The 15,308-nt window shown below is 38.6% G+C and overlaps 1 protein-coding gene across 3 annotated transcripts in view; it reads right to left on the bottom strand.

The window, feature by feature from the left end:
- fig4a (FIG4 phosphoinositide 5-phosphatase a) overlaps positions 1-15,308 on the bottom strand; it is a 56,187-nt gene that overhangs the window by 10,848 nt on the left and 30,031 nt on the right. For all 3 annotated transcript variants that reach the window (XM_082506760.1, XM_082506762.1, XM_082506761.1), the window contains 6 exons: positions 14,306-14,444; positions 12,351-12,409; positions 10,396-10,543; positions 10,183-10,266; positions 9,169-9,364; positions 999-1,087 (listed from right to left, as the gene is read on the bottom strand). In XM_082506760.1, coding sequence (XP_082362886.1) covers positions 999-1,087; positions 9,169-9,364; positions 10,183-10,266; positions 10,396-10,543; positions 12,351-12,409; positions 14,306-14,444 — 715 coding nt within the window. The remainder of the gene's footprint in view (positions 1-998; positions 1,088-9,168; positions 9,365-10,182; positions 10,267-10,395; positions 10,544-12,350; positions 12,410-14,305; positions 14,445-15,308) is intronic.

The raw sequence follows: 15,308 nt of genomic DNA, 5'->3' as shown, positions 1-15,308 counted from the left end.
AAAGTTTTATTATAAATATTATTTCTAATATTTATCTTATAAATATACAATTTCTTTGGAAGTCACATATTTTGACCACCAAAATTGAATCTGTTCCCCTCAACTCTAAGTGACAATGTAATGTAATTTTCTCCTTGTATTCCTGTCATGTCCAGTTTACAAGACTGGCACTTCACAATAATATTCCTGACGCAATCTTTCCAGTTCGACGACACCACTACACTACAGTCCAAAAGGACACACTTGTTCAGTGTGAAAAAGTGCATTCTCATCAGCTCCAAATACTCAGCGCCTTGATGCACCTGCAGTGGGAGTATTTGGATGTGTGCTGGTGCCTTTGTCTTATTTTCATTTGCGTTGTTTTTTTGTTTTCACTGTCATTACGAGGTTAGGTTCAGGCAATGAGGATGTAAAGTTTTTCACTGGGAGTGACGGGATGGACGAGATCAGATATGAGTACGTCAGAGAGACAGTTCAGGTTGAGCAGTTTGGTAACAAAATTAGAGAGAAAAGGCTGAGATGGTCAGACATGTGCAGAGGAGGGATAGCAGATATAGTGTACAAAGGATGTTGAAGATGGAGCTGCCAAGCGGTAGAAAAAGAGGAAAACCTCAGATGTTGCAAAAGAGGACACACAGAGGGTGTGACAGAGGAGGATGCTAGAGATGGGGTGAGGATAAAGGAAGATGATCCACTGTGGCAACCGCTAAAGGAAGCAGTCAAAAGAAGGAAGAGGTGATTAAGTTCAGGCAACGAAGCTATTTTGTATAGCAAAAGGTCTTTGAGTGGGAAAAATAAAGATTACCCAGTTTGCTTAAATGTTATGTCAACAGATTCTTTGATGGATGGATGGCCATCTTTAAATTTAAAGTAATATTGCTGAGATTGCGTGAGTGAAATTGTGGGCCAGTATCTGTGATATGATGACTACTGAATATATGTTATTACATATTGTTATAGTTTTCATCCCTTGTATGTAATTAGTAGCTCAGATTTACCTTTGGTAAACGAGTAGGTCATCTTCAGAGGGAAACTCAGCCAGATTGAGTCCATAAGGCTCCTTTGCCATGTGCTGCTGATAAACCTCCTGAAAATGTGAAGAGAGACACAAAAACATACTTACGCATGTGGACAAGATAGAAAAAATATTTAAAAAACAGTTTTCATAAATGTTTAATCATGGCTTTTAAATGACCGCAAAAAAAAAAAAAAAAAGTAAGCTAGTCGACTTATAACTATAAAACCATACAGACAAGGTCATCAGGTTCAGCTGCTTCTCCCCAACAGATTCAGTAATTAGGATGGCGCAAGGAGGTTAATCTTAGCAACTTCAAAAGTAATTTAATTGTTGGTGTCTGGTAAGGTGCTTTCATGTTCTTTCGTGCTTAGGGACATGCCCTCCTGGGGATCTGTCACACAGTGTTCAGTGTCTGTTGGGATATAATAATCATAATAAACAGGAGATCATAATAAAAAGGTCAAACTGGTTCAAGCTGACTGATCGGAATAGAATTAAACTGTGAGGCAACGGGGCATTTCAAATGTGACACTTAATTTAAAAAAAACTCAACAGAAACTTTAATTTAGAGAGAACTGTAATCCTTAAAATACAATTATAAACACTCATCATTAATTTATTGTAGTCTGTAGTCTTTTCTTTACAATATAACACATATTAAGATTATCATTGCTATCAAGTGGGGCTGTGTAAATATAAAAACAATAAAATTGTAACAGAGTACCCTCCATTAACAGGCAATGCTCGAGCTAATTTATTTTATTGAAGAAATTGAAAATTGCCAAAGGAATCAAAAGGAAGGTGAAACAGCTGAAATGGTAGATGCTGCAGAATTGTGCAACACGTTTTAATCTTGATAAATAAATGATTAAAAAGTGGAAAACACAAAACATATCCTGTAAAACATCTTTGTTCTCAAAATTTGAGTTCCAATCCAACATCTGCTAGTTTTAGACCAGATTAACATGTCAATATTTTAACAAGATTTAGCAGATATATCTGTATAACCTTCCTGATTATTCAAAATGTCCTATAAAAAAGCATTTTCTAGGCAAAATATGATTTGTGGGTGTGTTTTGTTACATTTTACTCTGCCTATAGTCTCTACAGAAAAGGTAAAAGCCTGTTATGTAACAGCATATACAGGATTTGCATGAACGCAGTCCGTTCTCTCACTTTTCTGACATTGCAGTAATATGTGCAACATAAAGCTTTCAATTTTCCCAGTAACTGTATTGATCTGAGCTGCAGGGAGGGGAGAATTACGCAGGGTGTTACCAGAACCATGTCCAGGAAAACAGCAGCTGTGAACACACACAAGATCACAATAATACACAGAGCCCTGTTCAAAGACTACACGGGGATTCGCAAAACACTAACCGCACCATACACACCTACGTGCAGCACACAGGCGAGGGTGTTGTGCAGGCGCATATCTGCTTGTACAGCAACACACAGCAAATCTACCGAGCACATGCACGCTCAAATCGAGGTGGAATACCAAATGAGCATGTGTAATTACATGGTAAACGTAGTAATGATCCGATGTTTAAATATTTCAACAGTTGTGTGTTGTGCTGGCACCCTGGCAATCCATTCTCGGGGACAGGCTTGCAGGCAGCGACACGAGATGCACGAGAGTGACTGCGTGCGCCCAACACGTGAGCAAGCTGTCCGGCCCAAAATATTCATGACCAGCTCATTGCTCATGGCCACGAGAAGACAGGCAGGAAACCCAAGGAAAATACATCATAAATCAGGAGGAGAAATAGATGGATGGAGAAAGAGGGAGTGCCTCTGCTTTCAACTCTGAAGACCAAATGCCTTCAAGATATTTCTCCTTCTCGGTGCCACTGCCCAGATAAATCAAGCAAAGGTGCTTTTTCTTTTTGTTGTTAGAACAATGTTGTAGATTCAAAGCTTTGTGCTGCACAAATAGGACAATTACATGAAAAAATGTAATGAGACTACCGATGAGACCTCAAGGACAGCTGGGACTTTCTACAAGAGCAGTCTAAGGTGCCAAGACCTTTAGTGAATTATAAAACAGGAGTAAGCCCAGGCTGAGAATAATGTGAAGATTTCCTAAATCAATAACTAATCTAAATGGCACCTAAAAGGTGGTGGATTAGCCAATTGGTTATGATCAACTCTGGGCTGGACCAATTACAATACATCCGTATTGAGGGGAAAAGGAACGCGATTAGTCCCGTACTTCAGCTAGAATGAAAAAAAGACACAAAGCTGGAGTTATTCTGTCTTTACGCTGTCAGCTGCCTCTTCTCCCCTCATTCTCCCTCCCTCCCTCCCTCCCTCCCTCTCCTGTTGCTACTTCAATCATGAAACTGATCAATGATCAGCTGATCGTCTCTCTTGTTTGTTTATCTCCCACTTTGCGCCAGAAACAGGAAACCAGCGGATGTTGCGCTAAACAACAACAGCAGCACGTTCAAGCTTGATAAGCTGTTGTTATAATTTATTTTAAATTAATTTCTAGTATCAGCTGATGTTTGCTGGAGCCACAGCTGTAAAAGCTGCTGCTCATGATATCGGTTTGGAAACATGAAGGTGATACAAATCATACATATATATATACCAACAAGACAGTGTACATCACTGTCACAACAGCGTTTGTTTTAGTTTTGTCTTTTTTTCATGTCATGTCATGATGACTGTGAGCAGCTTCGGTAGCAAAGGCAATATAATAACTCTGAAACCAACGGTTTACACATCACTGGGGGCTCCTTCATGCATGACAAAGGTAATTTCTTAGAAACTGAGACATTTTAAGAGGATGTAGTTATCTGGTGCATCAGTCCTGTTGACACACTGACCTACTCTACCTGTGCTCATTAATGTGCTTCTTGGTCTCACTGTGCTTATAGGGAATCTGGGTCAAAACGTGCATCCAGTCCCCCCGGGACATGAAACAGATACCAATATAGACAGGACATGACAAAGGTTCGTTACTAATATCTACACACATACGCAGATTTTACTGCATTTGATGAACTATACAGTGATGTGTCTGTTTAGAAAGTAGCAAAAGCATTTATCAGAATCACATGTTGAGAATTTTTTTCAATGAAAATATTCCTTTTAGGCCTAAAAAGGTCTTACATGCAATCTACAGCTCTGCCTAATTTGGTATGCATGGATCTTGCCCAGTGTCAGCCAGGAGAGGCTGTAGCTGCCATCAGTCTTAGTTGGATACATGGTTAAGAAAATGAATGGATGAATGCATCTCTAAGAATATCCACTGCAAGCTCTACTCACTCTCAAATTCTCTTGCTACATGGTAGGACGACGCAGTACTTACAGTGGGGCAAAAAAGTATTTAGTCAGCCACCGATTGTGCCCCCACCTAAAATGATGACAGAGGTCAGTAATTTGCACCAGAGGTACACTTCAACTGTGAGAGACAGAATGTGAAAAAAAAAAAAAAAATCCATGAATTCACATGGTAGGATTTGTAAAGAATTTATTCGTAAATTAGGGTGGAAAATAAGTATTTGGTCACCTCAAACAAGGAAAATCTCTGGCTCTCACAGACCTGTAACGTCTTCTGTAAGAAGCTTTTCTGTCCCCCACTCGTTACCTGTATGAATGGCACCTGTTTGAACTCATCATCTGTGTAAAAGACACCTGTCCACAGCCTCAAACAGTCAGACTCCAAACTCCGCCATGGCCAAGACCAAAGAGCTTTCGAAGGACACCAGGAAAAGTATTGTAGACCTGCACCAGACTGGGAAGAGTGAATCTACAATAGGCAAGCAGCTTGGTGTGAAAAAATCAACTGTGGGAGCAATCATCAGAAAATGGAAGACATACAAGACCACTGATAATCTCCCTCGATCTGGGGCTCCACGCAAGATCTCATCCCGTGGGGTCAAAATGATCATGAGAACGGTGAGCAAAGATCCCAGAACCACACGGGGGGACCTGGTGAATGACCTGCAGAGAGCTGGGACCAAAGTAACAAAGGTCACCATCAGTAACACACTACAACGGCAGGGAATCAAATCCCGCAGTGCCAGACGTGTTCCGCTGCTGAAGCCAGTGCATGTCCAGGCCCGTCTGAAGTTTGCCAGAGAGCACATGGATGATACAGCAGAGGATTGGGAGAATGCCATGTGGTCAGATGAAACCAAAGTAGAACTTTTTGGTATCAACTCAAATCGTCGTGTTTGGAGGAAGAAGAATACTGAGTTGCATCCCAAGAACACCATACCTACTGTGAAGCATGGGGGTGGAAACATCATGCTATGGGGCTGTTTTTCTGCCAAGGGGACAGGACGACTGATCCGTGTTAAGGACAGAATGAATGGGGCCATGTATTGTGAGATTTTGAGCCAAAACCTCCTTCCATCAGTGAGAACTTTGAAGATGAAACGAGGCTGGGTCTTCCAACATGACAATGATCCAAAACACACCGCCCGGGCAACAAAGGAGTGGCTCCGTAAGAAGCATTTGAAAGTCCTGGAGTGGTCTAGCCAGTCTCCAGACCTCAACCCCATAGAAAATCTGTGGCGGGAGTTGAAAGTCCGTGTTGCTCGGCGACAGCCCCAAAACATCACTGCTCTCGAGAAGATCTGCATGGAGGAATGGGCCAAAATACCAGCTACTGTGTGTGCAAACCTGGTAAAGACCTATAGTAAACGTTTGACCTCTGTTATTGCCAACAAAGGTTATGTTACAAAGTATTGGGTTGTATTTTTGTTATTGACCAAATACTTATTTTCCACCCTGATTTACGAATAAATTCTTTACAAATCCTACCATGTGGATTCATGGATTTTTTTTTCACATTCTGTCTCTCACAGTTGAAGTGTACCTCTGGTGCAAATTACTGACCTCTGTCATCATTTTAGGTGGGGGAACTTGCACAATCGGTGGCTGACTAAATACTTTTTTGCCCCACTGTATCTGCAAGTGATTAATGTCCTTAAATTCATCAATGCTGTGGTCACACTAAGGAACAGTGGTTAGAGACGTCAGCACGACCACAGCTATTGCGACTGTGTGCACTGAATTTGGAGTTTCATCGACTTTGAAATGTTTTTTTCACTGACGGGGACCAGTCACTGAAACAGCCACAACTACCGTCTTCTCATAGATTTGAAAAGAGAAGAGAAATGCCTCCACAAATAATAATGCAGTTGCTTGATATAGGAATAAAACTAGAACACAACCTGTTGGCAACCAGCCGAGTCGAGTTCCATATTGCAAAGAGATGCGTTGAGCAGACGAGTTGCAATTGTGTTGTCTTTGTGTTTACAAATTCAAATCATTTTCAAACTGTTACCAATTTGCCTGAGAGTGATTGCAGTAAAACGAGTACTGACTGTCATGATATTGATATGGTAACGGTAAAGAGAGTAATTGATGGTATTGTAAAACCACTACAATATATTTTTAATTTGTCTTTCCAGGAAGGGGTTTTTCCACAAAAAATGAAAGTTGCAAAAATTATTCCTATTTATAAATCAGGTGAAAAGCATTGTTTTACAAATTATAGACCAGTGTCAGTACTCTCCCAGTTTTCTAAGATACTGGAAAAACTATTTCTAAAAAGATTTGATAGCTTTGTGGCTAAACATGATTTGTTGGCAAATTGCCAGTATGGGTTTAGAAATAATAGATCAACAGTTTTGGCATTGATGGATTTAATGGAAGAAATAACAGCATGTATGGATAACAAGAAGTACGCACTTGGAGTCTTTCTAGATCTAAAAAAAAGCATTTGATACTGTTGACCACGAAATTCTAAAAATCAAACTGGAAAAATATGGGTTCAGGGGTGTGGTACTGGATTGGATAAACAGCTATGTGATGAATCGACAGCAATATGTACAAATAAATGAGTTTAAATCTAAATTGATGGATATTGAATGTGGAGTACCTCAAGGATCAGTATTAGGTCCGAAAATGTTTATTACGTATATAAATGATATTTGTAAAGTATCGAAGATACTAAAGTTTGTAATTTTTGCAGATGATACCAATATACTTTGTTCAGGTGCGGAATTTCAACAGGTTTTGGAGGTGATCACAGAGGAGTTAAAGATATTAAAGAAGTGGTTTGATAGAAACAAATTGTCCTTAAATTTAAATAAAACAAAATTTATGTTATTCGGAAACTATAAGAAAAACATTAACATTGAAATTTGTGTCGATATAATATATATCTAGAAAGGGTTAATGCCATAAAATTTCTTGGTGTGATCATTGATCAAAAGGCCTGTTGGAAATCACACATCACTTATGTGAGGGGAAAGTTAGCACGGGGCATTGCTGTCTTGGGGAAAGTAAAAAAATTTCTGGATAGGAAAATATTGTATATGTTATATTGTGCTTTGCTATTACCATACATGAGTTATTGTGTAGAGGTTTGGGGAAATACATATAAAAGTAATATTCAGACTATAATCATAATGCAGAAAAGGGCCATTAGACTAATAAATCAGGAGGGGTATAGGGCTCACACAAATGCACTCTTTATTAGGACGCAAGCTATAAAATTCCAGGATCTGGTGAAGTTTAAAACAGTGCAAATAATATATAAGGTAAGGAAAGGGATGCTCCCAATCAAAATAAGTAAATGGTTCTTAGAAAGAGAAGGGAGGTATAATTTTAGAGGGAAGTGGAATTTAAAATTACAAAGAGTAAGAACAACATTGAAAAGGATGTCTATTTCAATAGCGGGAGTTAAATTCTGGAATGAGTTAAAAGAAGAAATAAAGGTCAGTAGTGATATAAACCAGTTTAAAATAAAACTCAAAAAAGAAATATTAAATAAGTATAAGAATGAAGAAAATGCAATTAACCCAAGACAGCAGTCAAACTCATGTTTATTTTCTTCTGCAAATTAGCAAATCTAAATATAGTTTTAGTTGAACATGTGAAAATATTTTTTTGAGATGTTATGTTCTAAGTTGAAGGTATTGTATACGTTTTTGTGGTTCAAATTTAGATGATGAGGATGTAAACCTGAGGGGGTAGGGCTAAATAAGTATATACTTCTGCCTACTCCTTTTCAAACAACTGTATGGAATGATTTTATGAAATGTTGGTGAATGTATATGTTTGAAATAAAAAAGAACTGAACTGAAACTGAGTCAGACTGACTTTTTGGAGACAGGTAGCCTCCCACCAGGTGACCCATGAAATCCATTTACAATCAAAAGTGCAACATACTCAACCTCTTGTTACTAGCCGGTTGCCACAACTACTTGCAGGCAAAAGAATTCAGTGCAATCATTGGGTAAACAAATTCTTCCTCACTGCCTCTCGTATTTTATTTTTTTTAACTCTAGTGTGATTTTAGGCTTTTAATGTGAGTGTTAGGGAGTTTCAAAGCTGATTTGGACCATAAAATCTACCTTGGCAAGAAACCAAAAAAGAGAACCGAATCAGTCATCAAAAAATTAAGGCAAGCCGGAAACCCGCTGGTGACCTCTCATCACCTGATGTTCTAAAAGCAGCCAAAAATCCCGAAGCACATGCCCCACATTCTCACCCAAAGGGACCATCAAGGACATCAAAAAGGTTTACACGCTATCACAATACACGTGCACAGAACCAGAAAAACCAAAATAAAAACAAATGGAATTATGCAGGATTGATTTGTTTCCTTTGACAAGCAGAGTAGTAGCAGCAGTAGATTTGTAAGCAATAATACAAGAGAGGAAACTGTGCAACTATCTCAATTCATTTCTTCAATGCGTTAGAAGAAACAAACACTATTTAGAGCCTCAGCTCTATCACTGACACCGATTAAGGTGACGTCTGCTCTTCCGTCTGACGTAAACCAAAACAAAGAACTAATTTCTTCTGGGAGACTTAAGGGAGGTGGGCGAGAGAGAACACAACCAGGGTGACATACTCATACTGGAACGCAACATTCATTTGAGGCCTAAAATATAAGCAGTTAGCAACCCAGCATAAACTGAGAAGTGCTGGGAGGTCTTTAGACAACATAACATATCCTTGAATTATTAGAGGATATTAACTTGTTAAACAATTACACTCAGAAGTGAAATTATTTTTAATTTATTTAATAAGATCCACAAATTCAAATCTGATAGCTTCCTTTAATATATTTGGGGATTTGAATCTGCCTTGTTAGGACAGTGTTTGTGTGTTCATACCTCCTGGGTGCGACTACTCTCTCCAGACTCCGTTAGCAGTTTGATCGGTGTGGATCGTTGAGATACAGTCCCCTCATCCTCACGGTCCTCCTCGGAGTCATCCTCTGATGTGCTAGATATGGCCTCCTCACTCGGGGGAGGAGGTGCGCTAGCTGCAGTCTTCCTCTGGAGAATCGTCTCCTCTTTACTGCTCTTGCTGTTGCCAAGATCCACACGCATGCACACAGATCAACGTATGTACAGTATAAACACATACAACTATCGTTCATGTATTGTACATTTTACAGTTTAGTCAAGCAGCAGAATCCCGATTATTTTTATCATGTCTAATGAGTCATCAGATCAGAAATGGCACCATGTTCTTCCACAACATCTCCCAGCAGAAATGTGACTAAACATGTAACTGAAACAGACTTCATGGTTCCCAAAGGCTGTACGAGTTTGAGCCCATGATCTCTGTATACAGAGGATTCTGCAAATGTTATCCCTGACCGCAATATTAGGAGGAGAACCTTGCAAAGCAAGCAAGAAAAAGCAGATATGAAGGATAAGAGTAATGAAACACAATTCTTATTCTCAGAAAAATGGCAACAGGTACACAGAGCAGCTTTTGGGGATGTAGATTAGCTTGTACAGGGAAAGCTATCTGAAGCACAGAACACAAATGGACTTCAATTGCATGCTTAAACATGTAGATTCTAATTTCTATTTCTACAGCAAATCAAAAATAAGCATTTCATATGTAAGGGTCTTGCTAATGTAGGGACAATGAAAAGCACATGAGGAATTGCATTATCCTATTTTTTCCTGTGTGCATACATATTTATTTGGAAAATATATTAACATATAAATGTTTTTTGAAACCAAAAAATAGGGGAAAAGTGTAACATTGCTTGTGGTTAAACAAAGCTGTGTGCATGAGGGCACAGTGACATCGGGCTGATTTATTTTTCATGTAATAAATAAAAAGCTACAACACAAAGGTTGATGTGTACATGGTAGTACTACACTCACCCCAGCACTGATTTTCCCGTTTCCTCTGGCTTGCGCACTGTGAACGGGTTTGGATCCGCTCCCACTGTTTTGGGCATAAATTCCCTTTATGATCAGAAAATAGCTATTAGTCGACATCCTGCATAACAACAACAGCTAATAAATTCAGAACACACTGTTTATCAGAGACATGTTTCACTACCAAAATCATTGCTTTTGTATGTGTATATCCACCTTGCAGAGTTGGTCATGGCAATGCAGAACGTATCATCAAAGGAGGTAAGTTCATACGGTTTGAAGAATTCCGTGTAAATGTCAATACTCGCGTCCAACTGGTTCATTCTCTTCACTTTGACCTTATTCATATTTTCCTCACAGGGAACTGCATCCAAACAGGAACAGAAATAATATTAATATTTATAACAATTACAACCGCTACACCCACACACTTTCAACACAAAAATACACTATATCGCCAAAAGGATTTGCTCATTTGCCATCATACGCCTGTGAATTGAATAACATCCTATTCTTAATCCACAGGGTTTAATATGATATGACATCAGCCCACCCTTCTTCCACAAGGTTTTGGAGTGTGTTTATGGGAATTTTTTGCCATTCTTCCAGAAGCACATTAGTGGGGTCAAACACTAGTGTTGGATTAGAAGGCTTGGCTCGGATTCTCCACTCTAATTTATTCCAAAGGTGTTCTATTGGGTTTAGGCGAGACACCTCGAGTTCTTCAACACCTATCTTGCTAGTCAGTGTTTTAATCGACCTTGCTTTGTACTGTGATACACAGCTATCTTTGAACAGGAAGGGGTCATCCCCAAACTGTTCTCACAAAGTTGAGAGCATCAAATTTTCCAAAATGTCTTGGTTTGAAGCATTAAGAGTTTCCTTTCACTGGAACTAAGGGACTGAGCCCAATTCCTAAAAAACACAACCCCACATCATAATCCCCCCTCCATCAAAATTTTAACTTTGCACAAGGGAGTCACGCAGATCACGTTCTTGTGGCAACCACCAAACCCAGACTCCTCCATCAGATTAAAGAAGATTCATCACCCCAACGAACTTGGGACTTTCTGCACACATTATCATATTACCACTGGAATTCGACAAGCTCATGAGACCAACCCATTCTTTCACAAGCATTTGTAGAAGCAGAATGCATGCCTAGGTGCTTGATTTTTACACCTGTGGCTAGGGTTGTGCGATATGACCAAAATTTCATATCCTGATATAAGATATCTATCGTCCCGATAACGATATAAATCACAAAAATTTAACATTTTCTGTAAATTCTGTGAATCTCGGGCAGCTCGACTTGCGTGAAGCGTTTCCAGCTGGGCGTCGTGTACCTGGGTCGAGTGTTTTAACTGATGTGTGAAACAATATATTTTTAGACATAAGTTGTAACGGCCGCCGTTTTCCTTGTATTTATTACACAGCGTGCTGCGGGGAAAAGCCTGCTCTAACGTTTGAGTCTAAGGTTTATTTTTTAGCACCTGACGGCTCTTTTTTGCTTCTCATCCGTAAATACTCTGCATAGTGTGATTCAGTTTATTTTGAAAAGTCTCAACAGGATCTTGAGCTTTATTGTGAAAGGTTTATGTGGAAAACAAACAAGCGGACACGCAATGGTTTTATCGTCGTAGTTGCTAACGACAACGCATAAATACAGACACTTGTCCGTCCGTAGTGCGGTTATATAAAATATAAGAGAAAGAGAGAACTTCAAGAAATTAATATGGCGACTACAGTGACCATCAAAACGATGAAAAAAATATTGCAGTAAACAGTTTATTTTGCGACACCACGAAACAAAATGAAACGATAGACATTTTTATATCGTCATCCGATATATATCGTTGTATCGAACAGCCCTACCTGTGGCCATGAAAGTGTTTGGAAGACCTGATCTCAATGATTTGGCAATATAGTGTATATTTAAACAAGTCAGTTACAACATCAGTATAAGGTTTGTTGAATCCCTAGATTGGTCTGCAGAGTTATTTTGCATTTATTTTTTACCAACAATAATTGCAACCAAATACACAGTTCCTGCTAGGCTAAGGAATATGGTAAGCAATGACAGACAAAGCCATTGATGGTTGGTCGTTCAAATCAGTTTCATAAATAGTTCTGTTTCTTACAATTAAAACCAATAAATTCATTGACAATACCTTCATCATAGGGGACAGGAAGGTAGGACAGGACTCCCTCTGACCACCAGAGTGTATAGCTACAAACAAATAAAATACACAGCATTAAAATATTAAAACTTTTGAGAAGGTGAACGCAACCTAAAGTCTGAATTAGTCTCTTCTGGGACTTAACCTACATTTGGAAAATTGGCCTGTCTGGACCACCTAGACTTTTATTCAATGTGAGCAATTTGAGCGAACGCTCTTATGATGATCTGGTTTAGCGTGCGATTTGCTTCTTACTCCTCTTTGAGAGGAAAAGCGCAAAGTGTGGAAGCTGAATTGAATTTAGCTGCAGCCATGCTAATTTCTTGGAATAATGACTGAGCTACTTTGGCCCATTGTGGCTACACAAATTCGTGGCCTGAAAAAGAAAATTGGGTCTGCTTTTACGTAAGCATGAAGACAGTATGAAGCAACCAAAGTGAATACACTCTCACACTTACGCGCATAAAAAACAAGCACAAAATCACTCTGGGTCAAAACATGAAGTGAATTGCAGTCATTACTGGATCATGACTAGGACAGACCAATTGATAAACTGACATTGTGAAATTTGTAGGACATCAGCTTGAACAGACAACACCTGCATGAACAAACAACAGGTGATAGAGACATGTGTCATACGGACATGCTTATGTACTGCATGGTGGTTCTAAGAAGACACAAAATAAACAAGAAATACAAGGAAAAAAGATTATTGATATTTTCTTAGTATGTAGCCCTGTCTTATCATATATTCAATTATATTTAACAATATCTCACATAAAAGGATTTCAGATTTCACCGAAGCGATCGTAGACTCCCCAATAAAACGCATAACCTAACATTACCTCGAGACAAACTGACAGCAACGACTGTTATATTCTATCTTAAAGATCAGATTTGATCTTACAATAGAAATTATATCATATCCAGATACTACAGACATCAGTGCCAGTGTTAAATTACCACTAGGATAATTACAAGGAGAGTAATTACTGTGTTAAGACTGTTCTCCATGAGATCAGTGAGCATGGTCGTGGAGCAGCCAGATCCTCACATCTCAAAATATGCATTAAAAAAATGGCAACCTATTTAAAATCTAATGGATATTTTGTCCACACACACACACACACACACACACACACACACACACACACACACACACTTTCTTCAAGTCATTGATAGGATAAGCAATAAAACAGCTTTCAATGTCTTTCTCTGTGCTGTTTATGAGTATTTATATCAAACTGATCACCCTCTTAGGATTATCTTACAGCATATATACATTTTCCTCTTTGTAGGGGTTTTGGATTTCTGAATTTTGAGCAAAACTCATTTAATGTTTGGGTTGCATCTCTTATAGGTTATTTCTCATAAGAAAGTACTGTGTAAGAGCTTCACAGGTGAAAGCTACAAAAATAAATAAATACAATTGGTCACTTTTTTGACAGTCAAAGTCTGAAGTCTGAAGCAACTACAATCTAATAGTAAAGTGTGTAGTTGCAAAACTCTGTGTTGTTTTTTCTCACTTTGCACTGATTTTTGCACATATGCTGTGGAAACATTAAAAATTTGTTCTTAATTTGCCTGTGTTTCCTCTGGATCTCCTTCCCTAAGTTTAGCATTCCTGTACTTTCAGAACCCACGCATAAGATACCAATTTGCACATAGACACAGGTATAAAAGCATAAAGCTCAACCCAGTAGGAAACATATAGCTGCATATAATTAAACTTTCAGGATCAAATTTTTGAAAATCTTGTCCAGCTCAAGAAAAAGCTGGACGTTTTGCACACTTGGATGTGCAAAAAGTGTGCAATCCCAATCCTATAAAAATCCACCAACATTTAAATGAACAACTTCAATATTGAAGACAGAGAAATAAAGTCTGTGTTCATGCAAAGCAAGCACAGTAATCTTTTGGTTGGTGTATTTAGGGTTATCTGTTACCTCCGTCTGTCTTGGGGGATGGCCATGGTGCTTGTATGATGCAGATAGAAGTCTGTGGGAAGCTCCCAAAGGTGTGGCTTAAACTCTGATGGCTGGTAAACTTGGAGGAACAAGTTGATTGCATCTTGTCTGTCAGCATCTGAAAGAGAGAGATGGAAACACGAATAGCTAAAAAAAACAAAAAAACCCAAAAACTGTAAAACAAACTGTAAAGGTTATGATGATATAACTGGTTCATCAAGAGACGTGATTATACACGATCTGAACTCTCTTAGGCAAACTTTCCTGTCATTTCTTTAAGTAGTCTTCAGAAATATTTATCCAGGGTTCTTGAAAGACATTCAAAGCTCCTCTCTTGCCAGAAGAGTTGCCAGTCATTTCCAATCCAGTTCTTGGGTAATTTGACATAGCTGAGCCTTTTCTTCCAATTTCTCTTACCTAGAAATAGCTTCTTGACAGCCAAACTTCCATAAAGACCGTTTCTGATGACATTTCAGTGAACAGTAGATAGACAGACTGAACTCATCCTCAACTGGTCTAGGTAGCCATTGGTTGCTTTTTCAAAATGACTGAAAAAGCAGCCAATGGCAAAAGATAAACCTTGAAAGTCTTCGAAGCCTGGAAAACTACTGATGTAGATGACTTAAAAAAATATACTGCTTGAAAAAAAAAGGTCTTGAAGTTACTAATGCCCAGAGATGCTCAGGAAGAGGAAAGCCAAATAATGTGCATACTTTAAATTGAATCTTTTTAATCATGTACCATTTTATATATTTAAACTTTTGAGTTTTGTGTCAACAGTGCCTTGTTTAAAAAAAACAAAAGAACAAGAAAAAAATGTTAGTTTATAAATTACTGTGGTTCCTAATGCAGGAGAGTACAGTTCAAAAGTGAATGTGAAGCAAACTTAAGCCTCCTTTACCATGATGGCAAACTACACCAGCTCTTCGCTGTGAGCAGCATTGAAAAGATTTAAGTTAATGAATCAACATCTAAGTAACGC

The sequence above is a fragment of the Aulonocara stuartgranti genome (genome assembly GCF_965226115.1).
Source record: "Aulonocara stuartgranti genome assembly, chromosome: 15".
Taxonomy (NCBI): Eukaryota; Metazoa; Chordata; class Actinopteri; order Cichliformes; family Cichlidae; genus Aulonocara; species Aulonocara stuartgranti.
This window is presented reverse-complemented; position numbering and strand designations above follow the sequence as displayed.